At 39.3% G+C, this 15,127-nt stretch overlaps 1 protein-coding gene across 3 annotated transcripts in view; it reads left to right on the top strand.

Annotated features, from left to right (window-relative positions):
• Nucleotides 1-14,082, top strand: part of LOC105220061 (uncharacterized protein F13E9.13, mitochondrial) — a 38,572-nt gene extending 24,490 nt beyond the window's left edge. For 2 of the 3 annotated variants that reach the window (XM_054230362.1, XM_054230364.1), the window contains exons 2-5: nucleotides 9,053-9,130; nucleotides 9,653-9,735; nucleotides 9,800-10,226; nucleotides 10,282-14,082. In XM_054230362.1, the coding sequence (XP_054086337.1) occupies nucleotides 9,055-9,130; nucleotides 9,653-9,735; nucleotides 9,800-10,226; nucleotides 10,282-10,517 (822 nt within the window). In that variant the 5' untranslated portion in view covers nucleotides 9,053-9,054 and the 3' untranslated portion in view covers nucleotides 10,518-14,082. Of the gene's footprint in view, nucleotides 1-8,792; nucleotides 8,935-9,052; nucleotides 9,131-9,652; nucleotides 9,736-9,799; nucleotides 10,227-10,281 lie in introns of those variants that run through there. The other variant, XM_054230363.1, reaches the window with a different exon arrangement.
• The last annotated feature ends 1,045 nt before the right edge of the window (nucleotides 14,083-15,127 follow it).

Genomic DNA, 15,127 nt, shown 5'->3' with positions numbered 1-15,127 from the left:
CCTCCTGCACTCTTTCTGAAATTTCTTAAGCTCGGGGGACCACCATTGGGGTCTAATCCTTCTGTTACGGCGAGTAAGTGGACATGCCACATCTAATGCTTGTTGATAAGATTCTGTGAACCTTTCAACTAAGGAATTTATGTCCTCCCTGTTCTTAGGTTGGAATGGAGGAGTCAGTTTGTTTTCCTATGATTTCTATATTTGTTATCTCGACCTACTTTGTCCCTCAGTACACATTCAATATACTGAAGATTGGAAAAAGAGTGTTCTTCTAAAACCCTCCATCGTGTTACTCTGTCTACCAGTTCTTCCGACACAAGTGCTATACCTAATACGTCTTGTCGATTTCTGGTAATAAAAGTTGGCGTGTTCCCTCTATTACACAACAATAGCTTAGTGCCTAATAAATAATTAAAAAGCAACTCCCCTCTTGTGTTGGTATCTGAGCTGCCCCATTGTGAGAGATGTGCGTTGGAGCCGCATCCAAGTATTAATAAACTCTTGGACGCCTCGCTTTCGTGCATCAGCCTTTTTATTAGCAGTGATGCTCCTCATCATACGGCATGTAACAAGAGACAAGCCGGTAGCTACCTCTGCTCGTCTCCCAGCTTACTGCCGTGGTGTCTTTGTCACTATATTTTTACAATATAAAAACATTAAGACCCTTTTTAGCCAATATACATGTTCTGTTCTTACCTTCACAATGTGACATGTGTAGTTTATAGTTCGGCGTCTTCAGGCCGCAAATCCGCCCTCCATTAACCCATGGCTCCTGAATGAGGACAAAGTTAGGCTGATATATTTTCATACGGTTAATTAGGGCTACTTGCTAGTTTGTTGTGGTGAAGATTAATTTGTAAGAGATGCATTAGTTAAACTTACATCTACATCATCTTGAGAATCGCTTAAAAGCTCTTTCTCAGTGTATAAGTTAGAGAGCTTGTCCGCCAGTTCAGACCCTGAGGAACACTCACCTTGTTCGAGGCAATCGACAGAGCTCGAGGACTCCATAGGATCTTCCTCCACTTCACCCATCTCGTTATGCGAGGTAAGATGGTCGATAGCGCCGTCACCTGCTTTATATGTCTTCACCTTGACTTTAGTGAAGCCATAATTGATTTCGCCGCCACTTTTGTTCAGCGTTTCGTCGAATGCCTTAACAAACTTCCAACCCTCCGTTGGTAGGTTAGGGTTGCAAGCCCTGATCAGCTGCATAATTTGTTCCGGCTGAGATGGTGTAGCCGGTATCCAAACTCTTGCCCTTGGTCTAGACGGTATATATTTCCTGTCGACCGCTATCAGTTGGGTCGCAGGATATACCATTCCCATTTTCGCTAGAGCGGCTTAGCCTCTTCAGCTGACCTTTGCCTTTTTGTTGCTCCTGCTGGCGGTTCTAGGCTGAAATTGGGAAGAACCGCTTTAGCACACTCTAAAGTTTCCTGAAGCTCCTTTGTGAGCTCCTCCTTGGTTGGTGAATGCAGGTGTGCTCTTCTTAGAATGTATGCAGTTCGTTTTCTCTCTACATACTTCGCCTTCGATGGCTCTTCCACCCTAAGTCTTCCAGTTCGAGCATAATTTACGTTAATTTCTCTTCGCAACTTGTTAAATGGTTTAAATGTTCACATTTCCCAATTTATTCTCTTTGAAAGTTGATTTGCTCACTTTAGCAGTTTTATTAACATTTTTGCGTATATGTCACGAAAATTGGAAGCTTCAAACGTCATAACCTATCAATCTTTGACAGTTGGTCAGATTGAAATGTTGCTAAAAAATGTAACAACAGAGACATTTATAACCGCCGTGTCAGATCACAAATACAAGTTTAAAACAATAAATGTAAATGAAAACATGAAATTTTAATGTGGTTAAAGATTTTCTTTGGGATTTTCACCATCGAGAAACTAATTTTTCATGGAAAATTATAAAAAAATGTAATAATTGTCACTTATTAATTCACATTATTTATTACTGAAAGTTCAAAAACCGGTGAAAACATACAATTATATTACGATATGAAATTTAAATGGGTAATTTTTATTCAATCTCTAATAATTTTTAACCGTAATAAATCTTCGGTGTTTTAATTTAAATATCCAAAAATTTATATTTAGTATGATCTGGCAACAATTTAAATTGTTATAAAAAATGTGAATTTGGAGACACTGGAATAAGTTGGATATCCCTTTAACCCCGGCATGAACCTCAGGTTTACTTCATTAACTACACGATTATTGCCACCCTTGAAGTTCTTTCTATAAGTTTCTTTATATAGAAGTAATTCCTATAGTTTTTCGAAATATTCGAATTTTTTCCCAATTTTATGCAAAGATGAAACATTTCATTTCATTTACATGAACATGATAAAAACATTTCCTTTTCCCATATTGAAGATCAATTTAATGATAATGAATAAATTAAGCACTAAAACTAAATTTCATTATGGGAATATGTATGTATGTTATTGGCGTTCAACCGTTTAGCCGGTTATAGCCGAATCGATGAGAGCGCGCCACTCTTCTCTTTCCTTCGCAGTTCGGCGCCAGTTGGAGATTCCAAGTGTAACCAGGTCGCTCTCCACCTTCCTCGACTTCCTCCGGCGGGTACTGCATCGAACACTTTCAGGGCTGGAGTGTTTTCGTCCATTCGGACAATATGACCTAGCCAGCGTAGCCGCTGTCTTTTTATTCGCTGAACTATTTCAATGTCGTCGTATAACTCGTACAGCTCATCGTTCCATCGTCTGCGGTATTCGCCGTTGCCAATGTTCTGAGGACCATAAATCTTGCGCAAAATTTTCCTCTCGAAAACTCCTAGTGTCGTCTCATCTGATGTTGACATCGTCCAAGCTTCTGCACCATAAAGCAGGACGGGAATGATAAGCGACTTGTAGAGTTTCATTTTGGTTCGTCGAGAGAGGACTTTACTGTTCAATTGCCAACTCAGTCCAAAGTAGTGATTCTGCGTTGGATTTCGAGGCTGACATTGTTGGTGTTGTTGATACTGGTTCCCAGGTATACGAAATTATCTACGACTTCGAAGTTATGACTGTCAACAGTGACGTGGGAGCCAAGACGCGAGTGCTCGGCTGTTTGCTTGATGACAGGAGATATTTCGTCTTGTCCTCATTCACCTCCAGACCCATTCGCTTCGCCTCTTTATCCATGCGGAAAAAATCAGAACAAACGGCGCGGTTGTTGCTTCCGATGATATCAATATCATCAGCGTACGCCAGGAGCTGTACACTCTTGTAGAAGATTGTACCCTCTCTATTTAGTTCTGCAGCTCGTATTATTTTTTCCAGCAATAGATTGAAGAAGTCGCACGATAGTGAGTCACCCTGTCTGAAGCCTCGTTTGGTATCGAACGGCTCGGAGAGGTCCTTCCCGATCCTGACGGAGCTTTTGGTGTTGCTCAACGTCAGCTTACATAGCCGTATTAGTTTTGCAGGGATACCAAATTCAGACATCGCGGCATAAAGGCAGCTCCTTTTCGTGCTATCGAAGGCAGCTTTAAAATCGATAAAAAGATGGTGGGTATCGATTCTTCTCTCTCGGGTCTTTTCCAAGATTTGGCGCATGGTGAATATCTGGTCCATTGTAGATTTTCCAGGTCTAAAGCCACACTGATAAGGTCCAATCAGTTTGTTCACGGTGGGCTTTAGTCTTTCACACAGTACGCTCGACAGAATCTTATACGCGATGTTGAGGAGGCTTATCCCACGGTAATTGGCGCAGATTGTGGGATCTCCCTTTTTATGGATTGGGCAGAACACACTGAGATTCCAATCGTCAGGCATGCTTTCTTCCGACCATATTTTGCAAAGAAGCTGATGCATGCACCTTATCAGTTCTTCGCCGCCGTATTTGAATAGCTCGGCCGGTAATCCATCGGCCCCCGCCGCTTTGTTGTTCTTCAAGCGGGTAATTGCTATTCGAATTTCTTCATGGTCGGGTAATGGAACATCTATTCCATCGTCATCGATTGGGGAATCGGGTTCGCCATCTCCTGGTGTTGTACTTTCACTGCCATTGAGCAGGTCGGAGAAGTGTTCCCTCCATAATCCCAGTGTGCTCTGGACATCCGTTACCAGATTACCTTCTCGGTCCCTACATGATAATGCTCCGGTCTTGAAACCTTCTGTTAATCGCCTCATCTTTTCATAAAATTTTCGAGCATTACCCATGTCGGCCAGCTTTTCAAGCTTTTCATACTCACCCATTTCGGCCTCTTTCGTTTTACGTCTGTCGGTTGTGATACGGCGGCGAAGAACTGATAAGGTGCATGCATCAGCTTCTTTGTAGAATATGGTCGGAAGAAAGCATGCCTGACGATTGGAATCTTAGTGTGCTCTGCCCAATCCATAAGAAGGGAGACCCCACAATCTGCGCCAACTACCGTGGTATAAGTCTCCTCAATATCGCATATAAGGTTTTGTCGAGCGTATTGTGTGAAAGACTAAAGCCCACCGTCAACGAACTGATTGGACCTTATCAGTGTGGCTTTAGACCTGGAAAATCGACAACTGACCAGATATTCACCATGCGCCAAATCTTGGAAAAGACCCGAGAGAGAAGAATCGATACTCACCATCTTTTTATCGATTTTAAAGCTGCCTTCGATAGCACGAAAAGGAGCTGCCTTTATGCCGCGATGTCTGAATTTGGTATCCCTGCAAAACTAATACGGCTATTTAAGCTGACGTTGAGCAACACCAAAAGCTCCGTCAGGATCGGGAAGGACCTCTCCGAGCCGTTCGATACCAAACGAGGCTTCAGACAGGGTGACTCACTATCGTGCGACTTCTTCAATCTATTGCTGGAAAAAATAATACGAGCTGCAGAACTAAATAGAGAGGGTACAATCTTCTACAAGAGTGTACAGCTCCTGGCGTATGCCGATGATATTGATATCATCGGAAGCAACAACCGCGCCGTTTGTTCTGCGTTTTCCAGACTAGATAAAGAAGCGAAGCGTATGGGTCTGGTGGTGAATGAGGACAAGACGAAATATCTCCTGTCATCAAACAAACTGTCGGCGCACTCGCGTCTTGGCTCCCACGTCACTGTTGACAGTCATAACTTTGAAGTTGTAGATAATTTCGTTTATCTGGGAACCAGCATTAACAACACCAACAATGTCAGCCTTGAAATCCAACGCAGAATCACTTTTGCCAACAGGTGCTACTTTGGACTGAGTAGGCAATTGAAAAGTAAAGTCCTCTCTCGACGAACCAAAATCAAACTCTATAAGTCGCTCATTATTCCCGTCCTGATGTATGGCGCTGAAGCGTGGACGATGACAACATCCGATGAGACGACTCTTGGGGTTTTCGAGAGAAAGGTTTTGCGCAAGATTTTTGGTCCTCTAAACATTGGCAACGGCGAATACCGCAGGCGATGGAACGATGAGCTGTACGATTTATACGACGACATTGACATAGTTCAGCGAATAAAAAGACAGCGGCTACGCTGGCTAGGTCATGTTGTACGGATGGAAGAAAACACTCCAGCTCTGAAAGTATTCGATGCAGTACCCGCTGGAGGAAGCCGCGGAAGAGGACGACCTCCACTCCGGTGGAAAGACCAGGTGGAGAAGGACCTGTCTTCACTTGGTGTTTCCAATTGGCGCCAAAAAGCAAAAAGGAGGAATGAGTGGCGCGCTCTGGTGGATTCGGCTATAATCGCTTAAAGCGGTTCCTACGCCAAATATATATATATATATATATACGCCAGGAGCTGTACACTCTTGTAGAAGATTCTATTTAGCTCTGCAGCTCGTATTATTTTTTCCAACATCAAGTTAAAGAAGTCGCACAATAGTGAGTCACCTTGTCTGAAACCTCGTTTGGTATGGAACGGCTTGGAGAGGTCCTTCCCAATCATGACGGAGCTTTTGGTGTTGCTCAACGTCAACTTACACAGCCGTATTAGTTTTGCGGGGATACCAAATTCAGACATGGCGGCATGAATGCAGCTCCTTTTCGTGCTGTCGAAAGCAGCTTTAAAATCGACAAATTGGTGTGCGTCGATCCTCTTTTCACGGGTCTTCTCCAAGATTTGGCGCATGGGGAATATCTGGTCCATGGTGGATTTTCCAGGTCTAAAGCCACACTGATAAGGTCCAATCAGTTTGTTGACGGTGGACTTAGGTATTTCACACAGTACGCTCGATAGAACCTTATAGGCGATATTTAGGAGGCTTATCCCACGGTAATTGGCACAGTTTATGGGATATTCCTTTTCATGGATTGGGCAGAGCACACTGAGATTCCAATCGTCAGGCATGCTTTCTTCCGACCATATTTTGCAAAGAGGCTGATGCATGCAGCTTATCAGTTCTTCGCCCCGTATTTGAATAGCTTGGCCGGTAATCTATCGGTCCTTGCCGCTTTGTTGTTCTTCAAGCGGGTAATTGCTATTCGAATTTCTCCATGGTCGGGTAATGGAATATCTATTCCATCGTCATCGATTGGGGAATCGGGTTCGCCATCTCCTGGTGTTGTACTTTCACTGCCATTCAGCAGGTCGGAAAAGTGCTCCCTCCATAATTCCAGTATGCCCTGGACATCGATTACCAGATTACCATCTTGGTCTTTACATGCGGATGCTCTGGTCTTGAAACCTTCGTTAAGTCGCTTCATTTTTTCGTAAAATTTTCGAGCATTACCTCTGCCTGCCAGCTTCTCAAGCTCTTCGTACTCACGCATTTCGGCCTCTTTCTTTTTTTGTCTGCAGATGCGTCTCGCTTTCCTCTTCAGCTCTCGGTATCTATCCCATCCCGCACGTGTTGTGGTTGTTTGCAATGTTGCGAGGTAGGCAGTCTGTTTTCTCTCCGCTGCGAGACGGAATGCGGAATATATAAATATATATAATAAAACATATCAAAACTGGCTTGACGGCCAAAAATGAATCAACGCAATTTTGTATTCCGGAGAAGGCATTCTGCAACGATCGGAACAAATTGTTGTCAGAATTGGCAAGATAAAACTTCTTAGGCCCCTGTTTTTCAAATAATTTTTAATCGGTCTTGCAACATGAAGCAATCGAGTATTGATACCAATTCCACATTTTCAGACTTATTTGCTCCCTACAACATATGATTGCTTTCGACTGAGGTTTTCTTCATATACAAGCAAAGAAGAACTGCCGCGAAAACACGTTCAAAGTTCGACAGTTAGTTAAAAACATTATTGCTGTTAATGCCCGAAATACATGTGCAGATATTCTGCGTGCAGATCAAACAAAAGGAAATTTGATTTATAAATTCAACATTTTTATACTCTCGCAACAAAGTTGCTAGCAACAATGTTCACATAACGGTTGTTTGTAACACCCAAAACTAAACGAGGTAGATATAGGGTTATATATACCAAAGTGATCAGGGTGAAGAGTGGAGTTCAAATCCGAATGTCTGTCTGTCCGTCCGTCCGTCCGTCTGTGCAAGATGTAACTTGTGTAAAAATTAAGATATCTTGATGAAACTTGGCACACTTATTTCTTGGCACCATAGGAAGGATGCTTTCGAAAATGAGCTAAATCGGATCACTGCCTCGCCCACAAAATGGTGAAACCGAAAACACATAAAGTGCCATAACTAAGCCATAAATAAAGCTATGAAAATAAAATTTGATATGAAGGATCGCACTATGTAGGGGCATATTTGGATGCAATTTTTTGGGAGAGTTGGGCGTGGCCCCGCCCCCAAATAGATTTTTTGTACATATCTCGGAAACCAATAGAGCTATATAAACCAAACTTTTTGCAGTCGTTTTTTAACCACTTCTTAATACAGTTTAAAAATGAAAGAAATCGGATAATAACCACGCCCACCTCCCATACAAAGGTTAGGTTGAAAACGTCAGCAACACTAAATTTCACATAAGAAATGGCAGATGGAAGCTGCACTCAGATTTTTCATATCTCAGGAACTACTCGATCGATTTCACTGAAACTTGGTTCGTAATAGTTTCCTTATATCCCAATGATATGTTGTGAAAATAGGCAAAATCGCTTCACAACCACGCCTACTTCCTATATACCAGAACTTTGAAGACGATCTGAATCGTTTACATTACAATATATAAAGTAAGCACTAGTGAAGATATCGGTGCAGAACTTTGCACAAATAATATGTTTATAGTGTGGCAGCCCCATTCTAAAAATCGCCGAAATCGGACCATAGGTTTTTAAGGCCCCATGTATCGAACACGAGGACCTCGGTGCTTCTAACCTAATGTTATTAATTATGTTTTCCAACTTTCAATGGACTTTATACAATATATATGACAAATGTGTGGGTCAAATTGTGTATTATATAATATAAATAAAGTTAAATAAATAAATTGCGAGTGTATAAAATGTTCGGTTACACCCGAACTTAGCCCTTCCTTACTTGTTTTCAAATAAATTACATTTCAGCTAATTCACAATGCTGCCAGACATTGCTCAAAAATTAAATATTTGTTGTCAGCACTGCCTCTGCGCAGAGAAATTCAAATTTCATTTAGGTGCAGATTTTGAACTGTCAAATCAATACAAATATTTTTTCGGCAAGCAGAATTCTACGCATGTAATTCCGGCATAGCGCTATCATATACTAAAAAACTCAACTACTGTAGTTCGGATTATTGGAACAAAAAACCCAATCTTAGAATACCCTTGTCAGTTGTTCATGAACTGAAAATTTTGCTGATCCAGGCATTCCCCTTATCCATAATGTGATTTTCCGCTGAGTATGAATAAATTGGTCTTTTGTGTAGTTGATTGCTGTTCTCTCATTCATATAACTAAATAGAAGATGTTCCAACATAATTAAATGGGAATTTTTCAATTATCATTTTGTCATTACGTAATATAGAATATATTTATTAAAGTGCATCTCCCTACAGAACTAATGTGATGGAAAAATTGATTTTAAAATAAATATTTAGCACAGGTATATACAAAATGATGCCATGAGTCTAAGGATAATAGTACAATTGCACTACGTTAACAATTTTATTGAATATTTTAGTTCTGTTGAATTATTTATGTTTTACCTCTTCTATTTGTAGCAATGAATCGCTTTACTAAAGTATTTGGTAATAAAAAATGTAATGTAATTGCGATGGTACACGTTGGTGCTTTGCCAGGTAAATGTTGTGATTAAGATATAAGCAATAAATATGAATTTATTTCAGTAACAAAAAATAAAAATTATGGAGCGTGAAAACAAAAATATTTAAGTGTATTAATCGTATGCATTTTTTTAATGCCACAAACCGTTTTTTTTCTAATCTTGCGCAAATGTGAATTATAATAAACGCGTTAATATTAAGTCGCTCTGGAAATACAATAGTTTATCAATTTATTAAGCGTTTATAGTAAGAAACTCCAGGTATTGGTTCTGAATTGAAATACCACTTAACATATATTTTGATATACATTATAAATGTTTGATTTGTCATAGTTTTACCTTAGTTGCAAAATACATACAGTTATATTATACCATACATAAATCACTTACTTTATTGTTTTAAGAGTTAATATTTTCTTATGAATTATTCTTTATTGACTTTATGTCAAAAATTTTTCCTAGCGATAATATCTAAAAGAATTACTCGAAATGATTACAAAACTAAAATAAAGTATTGTTGAAATATATGTTTATCAAGGTACCCCTGGATACAAAGGAAATTGGTCTCATATTGTGAATAAGGCTAAAATGGAAGCAAGCATTTTGGTTAAACATAAAGTGGTGAATATTAATATCTGATATTTAATATTAATAATTAGTAATATTAATATTAAATTTTTTTCAGGATGCTATATTAATAGAAAATATGCATGATGTGCCTTATATGCAAAATCGTCTTTTAGGCCCTGAAACTATTGCTTGTCTATCGAGAATATCAAGTGAAATTCGTCAAATGGTTCCGTCTGATCTTCCTTGTGGGCTTCAAATATTGGCTTGTGGCAACAAACAAGCGTTAGCAGTTGCAAAGGCATGTGATCTACAATTCATTCGCGCAGAAGGTTTTGTGTTTGCTCATGTGGCGGACGAAGGTTATACGGATGCTTGTGCTGGAGAGATACTGCGATATCGTAGGTATATTGATGCCGAAAATGTCCTGATCTTTACAGATTTAAAAAAGAAACACAGCTCACATGCCATAACGCATGACGTTACATTATTAGAGACCGCAAACGCGGCAGAGTTTTTCCTAACGGATGGTATCGTGATAACAGGTAAAGAAATATATAGTAAAAATATATTAAGTGACAATTATTTCCTTATTTCTAGGTAGATCAACCGGTTGTGCAACTAATATTGAAGATTTGGATGAGATAGCGGGCAAAATTAAGACACCATTGATAATAGGCTCTGGGTTGACAAAAACAAATCTAAATAAATATTTTAAAAAGGTCCAAGCGGTCATTGTTGGTTCTTCTTTTAAAATCAACAACTACTGGGCGAATGATCTATGTCAAAATTCAATTGATACATTTATGAAGGAAATAGAAAAAATGAGAAATTAATTTATTCCAAATTGCAAAATATATTTTTAGAACTAATTAATATGGAGTGTTCGTCGAATTCTAGTTAGTATTTTTATTTCATAAAACAATATGAATGGAAGACTAAAGAACCGCCAGATATGTTTTTAGTAGTATTTAATGCTACCGAGGACATTAAGAAAGTTTATCAGATCAAAAGCATTCTTAATACAGTTGTCAAGGTTGAGCCTATCAAAGCTAATCTAATTTTTTTATAACAATTGTATCTAGTATACAATGATTAAATACTAACAACAATTTAATTCTAATAACTTAAAAATAATAATTATAAACTAAATGTTAGTTGCCTTGCTAAGTCTGAAGGCCTCTTACGTTTCAGTCGGTTTTCTCGTTCCGACGAATCTGGATGCCTCTTCTTTTACATGCTGTATAAGCCTCATTTCTAGTACTGAATTCACACCAAGATCACGGTGAAGGTCAGCAGATTTAACCTACCAAGGAGCATTAACTATACTTCTTAGTACCTTATTTTGGAAGCGCTGAATGCAGGCAATACAGTTTTGCCTTGAGCAACCCCATAGTTGAGCTCCATAGGCCCAAATTGTTTTAGTACTTGATTATATATAAACAGCGTGTTTTCGATTGAAATCCATGCTTTCAACCGACTAGATGGTAAAACTTAGCAAATTTTAAATCAAGCTCACACCTTTTTTTTGACATGCTCTTTCCAGCTAAGCTTAGCATCTAGGGTGATTCCTAGGTTATTATGGTTATTATTGTGATGTGGTATGCTCTTTCCAGCTAAGCTTAGCATCTAGGGTGATTCCTAGGTTATTATGGTTATTATTGTGATGTGGTATAGGAGTACCATTTATATAAATGAATGGAAGCCCATTCAGTAATTGCATTGACCGCTGTTTGCACTCGAAGGGTTGGTATTGATTTTGACTCTCCTGCTGCTAACATGGCTGTGTCGTCCGCAAATGTCGCTGTCACATAACTTGAGTCAGTTGTAAAAAGCTAGTAAAGCATTGGCACCAACACGCTTCCCTGGGGAACACCCGCTTCAATCGGTTGCAAGTTTGCGTATGCATCCTCTTGTTTTATGCGAAAGTATCTATATTTTAGGTTGGAAGCAATTATTTCGCAATATTGTTTGGGTAACATGCATTTCAATTTCAGCAGTAGACCCGAGTACCAAACTCTATCAAAAGCCTGAGACACATCTAACAAGGCCGCCGAACAAACGTTCTTTTATCCATTGCATTTTCAACGAAATTAACGATTCGGTGTTTTACTTTTGGAAAGACCATTGGCGTTCCATAGCATTATTTTCAGACAGTTACTGTTCATCAATAAATTGTATATTGTATTCAAGAGTGTTGAGCCGCTGATTTATGGGCTTAAATTATTTTTCTTGTTCGTTTAGTTTATCCAGAATTTGGGACAAATTACTACTTTTTTGAACTGTATTTGTCTGACTTTGATGAACCTTAAACCTTTCTCAACCTTGATAACAGTATTAAGAACAAGTAATTTCGTCCGGCACGTGTTCTTTATCTAATAAACATACTGATTGGTATAAATTTAAGATTATACTGAATAAAGTACATATCGACAGATGTTGACTTAGATTGTGAGGTTGAATCTTTCACAAAAGTAATTCAAAATGCTGCGAGGAAGAGTACACCGAATATTCGCGTGAATCTAAGTGGAAACAAATTTCCAAAATACATCTTAGATGGTATCCATAAAAAACGCAAACTTCGACGAAGATGGCAGCAAACTAGGTCAGCTGCTCTCAAAATAATAGATGTACAGCGGAACTAAGACCTAGAACTAAGAAAAATTAGACAGTTTAAAAACTATTCCTTCAAAATGTATTTGTCCAAACTCACTGTTGATAAATCTGCCGATTATTCGAGCTATGAAAATAGTTGGTAGGATCCACTCGTCAGCATTTCTCCAGTTACTAGTACGGAAATAAAATTCTTATCAAGAACGCAAGGCTCAAAAAAGCTCCATGGTTTGATTTAATAACCGGAGAAATATTACGCAATCTACCAAAGAATTGTATAAAAAAATTGTAAACATTGTTACTATATTATGTCACATCTTAAAGGCCAATTTCGCTGCTGCCAGCTCTATCGAAAGTCTTCGAGAATGTTCTCATAAAGAGGCTAAAATCACTAATAGATCGAAAACACCTTATACCAGTACATCAGTTCGGCTTTCGAGATCATCATTCAGCAATTGACCACCGGTACACCGAGTGGTTAATTTCGTTGAAAATGCGATGGATAAAAGAACGTTTGTTCGGCGGCCTTCTTAGACGTGTCTCAGGCTTTTGTTAGAGTTTGACATTCGGGTCTACTGCTGAAATTGAAATGCATGTTACCCAAACAATATAAAAATATAGATACTTTCGCATAAAACAAGAGGATGCATACTCAAACTTTTGTTAGAGTAGTTTGCATACTCAAACTTGCAACCGATAGATGCGGGTGTTGGCGTGTTGGTGCCAATGCTTTACTTGCTTTTTACAAGTGATGTCCCCACTGACTCAAGTTATGTGACAGCGACATTTGCGGACGACACAGCCATGTTAGCAGCAGGAGAGTCAACCTCAATATCTACCCTTCGAGTGCAAACAGCGGTCAATGCAATTACTGAATTGGCTTCAAAGTAGCGCATTACATAAAACGATTCTAAATCAATGCACGTAGACTTTACTTAAAAAAAACATCATATCATCCCATTTATATAAATGGTACTCGTATGGTACTCACAATAATGCTAAGTACCTAGGAATCCATAGCTAAGCTTCTCTGGAAATAGTATGTCAAGGAAAAATGGGGTGAGCTTGAATTAAAATTTGCTAAGTTTTACAATCTAGTAGGATACGAGATCCACGTTTTCAATCGAAAACACGCTGTTTATATATAATCAATTCAGTTCAATTATGGGGTTGCTCACGTTAAAACTGTACTGCCTGCATTCAGCGCTTCCAAAATAAGGTACTAAGAAGTATAGTTAATGATCCTTGGTATGTTAGATCTGCTGACTTTCACCGTGATCTTTTTGTGAATTCAGTAGTAAACGAAATAATCAATCTTTCAAAGTCTCACGAAATGAAGAACCGCTGAACGAGAAAACCGACTGAAACGTAATAGGCCTTCAGACAGCAAATGAATTCCTCTAACATTTAGTTTTTAATTATTATTTTTAACTTATTAGGTACAATTGTCATTTAAAAAAGAAATAATATAATATATAATAATAATCAAATCAATAATAGAATGAAAACAGCTTATAACAATACATCAGTTCGTCTTTCGTAATCATCATTCAACAATTGACCAGGTGAACCGAATCGTTAATTTCGTTGAAAATACAATGGATAAAAAGAACGTTTGTTCGGCGTACTAGGTACAATTGTAAAAATAAAAAAGATTCAAAGTTTAAAAGTTTTATAAGTTTATTGCTGTTTTACTAATAATTTTATTTTTGTTCTGAAGACACAGTCTTTATATATTATTTTCAATTCTTTGAAAGCAATAAAATTCATTGATTTTATGTTAACATATACAGATGCTCTGTGGTACTTATTTGGTTAAGATGTGCATTTAATTGCCACTTCCTATATACCAGAACTTTGAAGACAATCTGAATCGTTTACTTTACAATATATAAAGTAAGTACTAGTGAAGATATCGGTGCAGAACTTTGCACAAATACTATGTTCATAGTGTGGCAGCCCCATTCTAAAAATCGCTGAAATCGGACCATAGGTTTTTAAGGCCCCATATATCGAACATATAGGGGGATGGGGTCATATGTAGAAGTTCACGCAAGTGAGGAAAGTTTCTGATTGCCATTCACTTGGGAGTGGCCAGAAACGATTCTTTTGCATATGACTCAAGCAGCTCACGACTTCCGGTTTTAGACCAAGTATCCCCTGGGTAGCTAACAGACATCCGTTTGGAGGCGAGCTCAAGTGAGAAGGCGAAGCCCGCTTATGCGGTTGTGCGTAGGGCTTGGGACCCACCTCATAAAAAAGTCTCCCCAATGAAAACAAACACAGAGCCTCGGATGAGACACCGCCCTTTTGACGACGACCCCTGCAAACGTTTTAAGGATAAAGATTGGGACCTTAATTGGGTAGGTGCCTCTGCCCAGCTGGTTGTTGTCCTCATACAACTAAAGGCTGACATCACCGCCGTCCAAGAAGTGCGATGGACGGGACAAGGACGGAAGAAGGTGGGTCCTTGTGGCATCTACTACAGCGGCCATATAAAGGAGCGCAAATTTGGTGTTGGATTTGTGGTGGGAGAGAGACTCCGTCGCCGAGTCCTGTCAGTCACCCCGGTGGATGAACCTCTAGCCACAATCCGCATAAAAGCGAGGTTCTTCAACATATCGCTGATTTGCGCCCACGCCCCAACGGAAGAGAAGGACGATGTGACCAAAGACGCTTTCTATGAGCGCTGCCCCCGCCACGATGTCAAAATCGTGCTTGGCGATTTTAACGCCAGGGTGGGTAAAGAAGGTGTCTTTGGCACAACAGTCGGAAAATTCAGCCTCCATGACGAAACATCGCCAAACGGCCTGAGGCTGATCGACTTCGCTGG

Source organism: Zeugodacus cucurbitae, chromosome 4 (assembly GCF_028554725.1).
Source record: "Zeugodacus cucurbitae isolate PBARC_wt_2022May chromosome 4, idZeuCucr1.2, whole genome shotgun sequence".
Lineage (NCBI taxonomy): Eukaryota > Metazoa > Arthropoda > Insecta > Diptera > Tephritidae > Zeugodacus > Zeugodacus cucurbitae.
The sequence above is the reverse complement of the archived record's forward strand: the minus strand, read 5'-3'. Positions and strand labels throughout refer to the sequence as shown.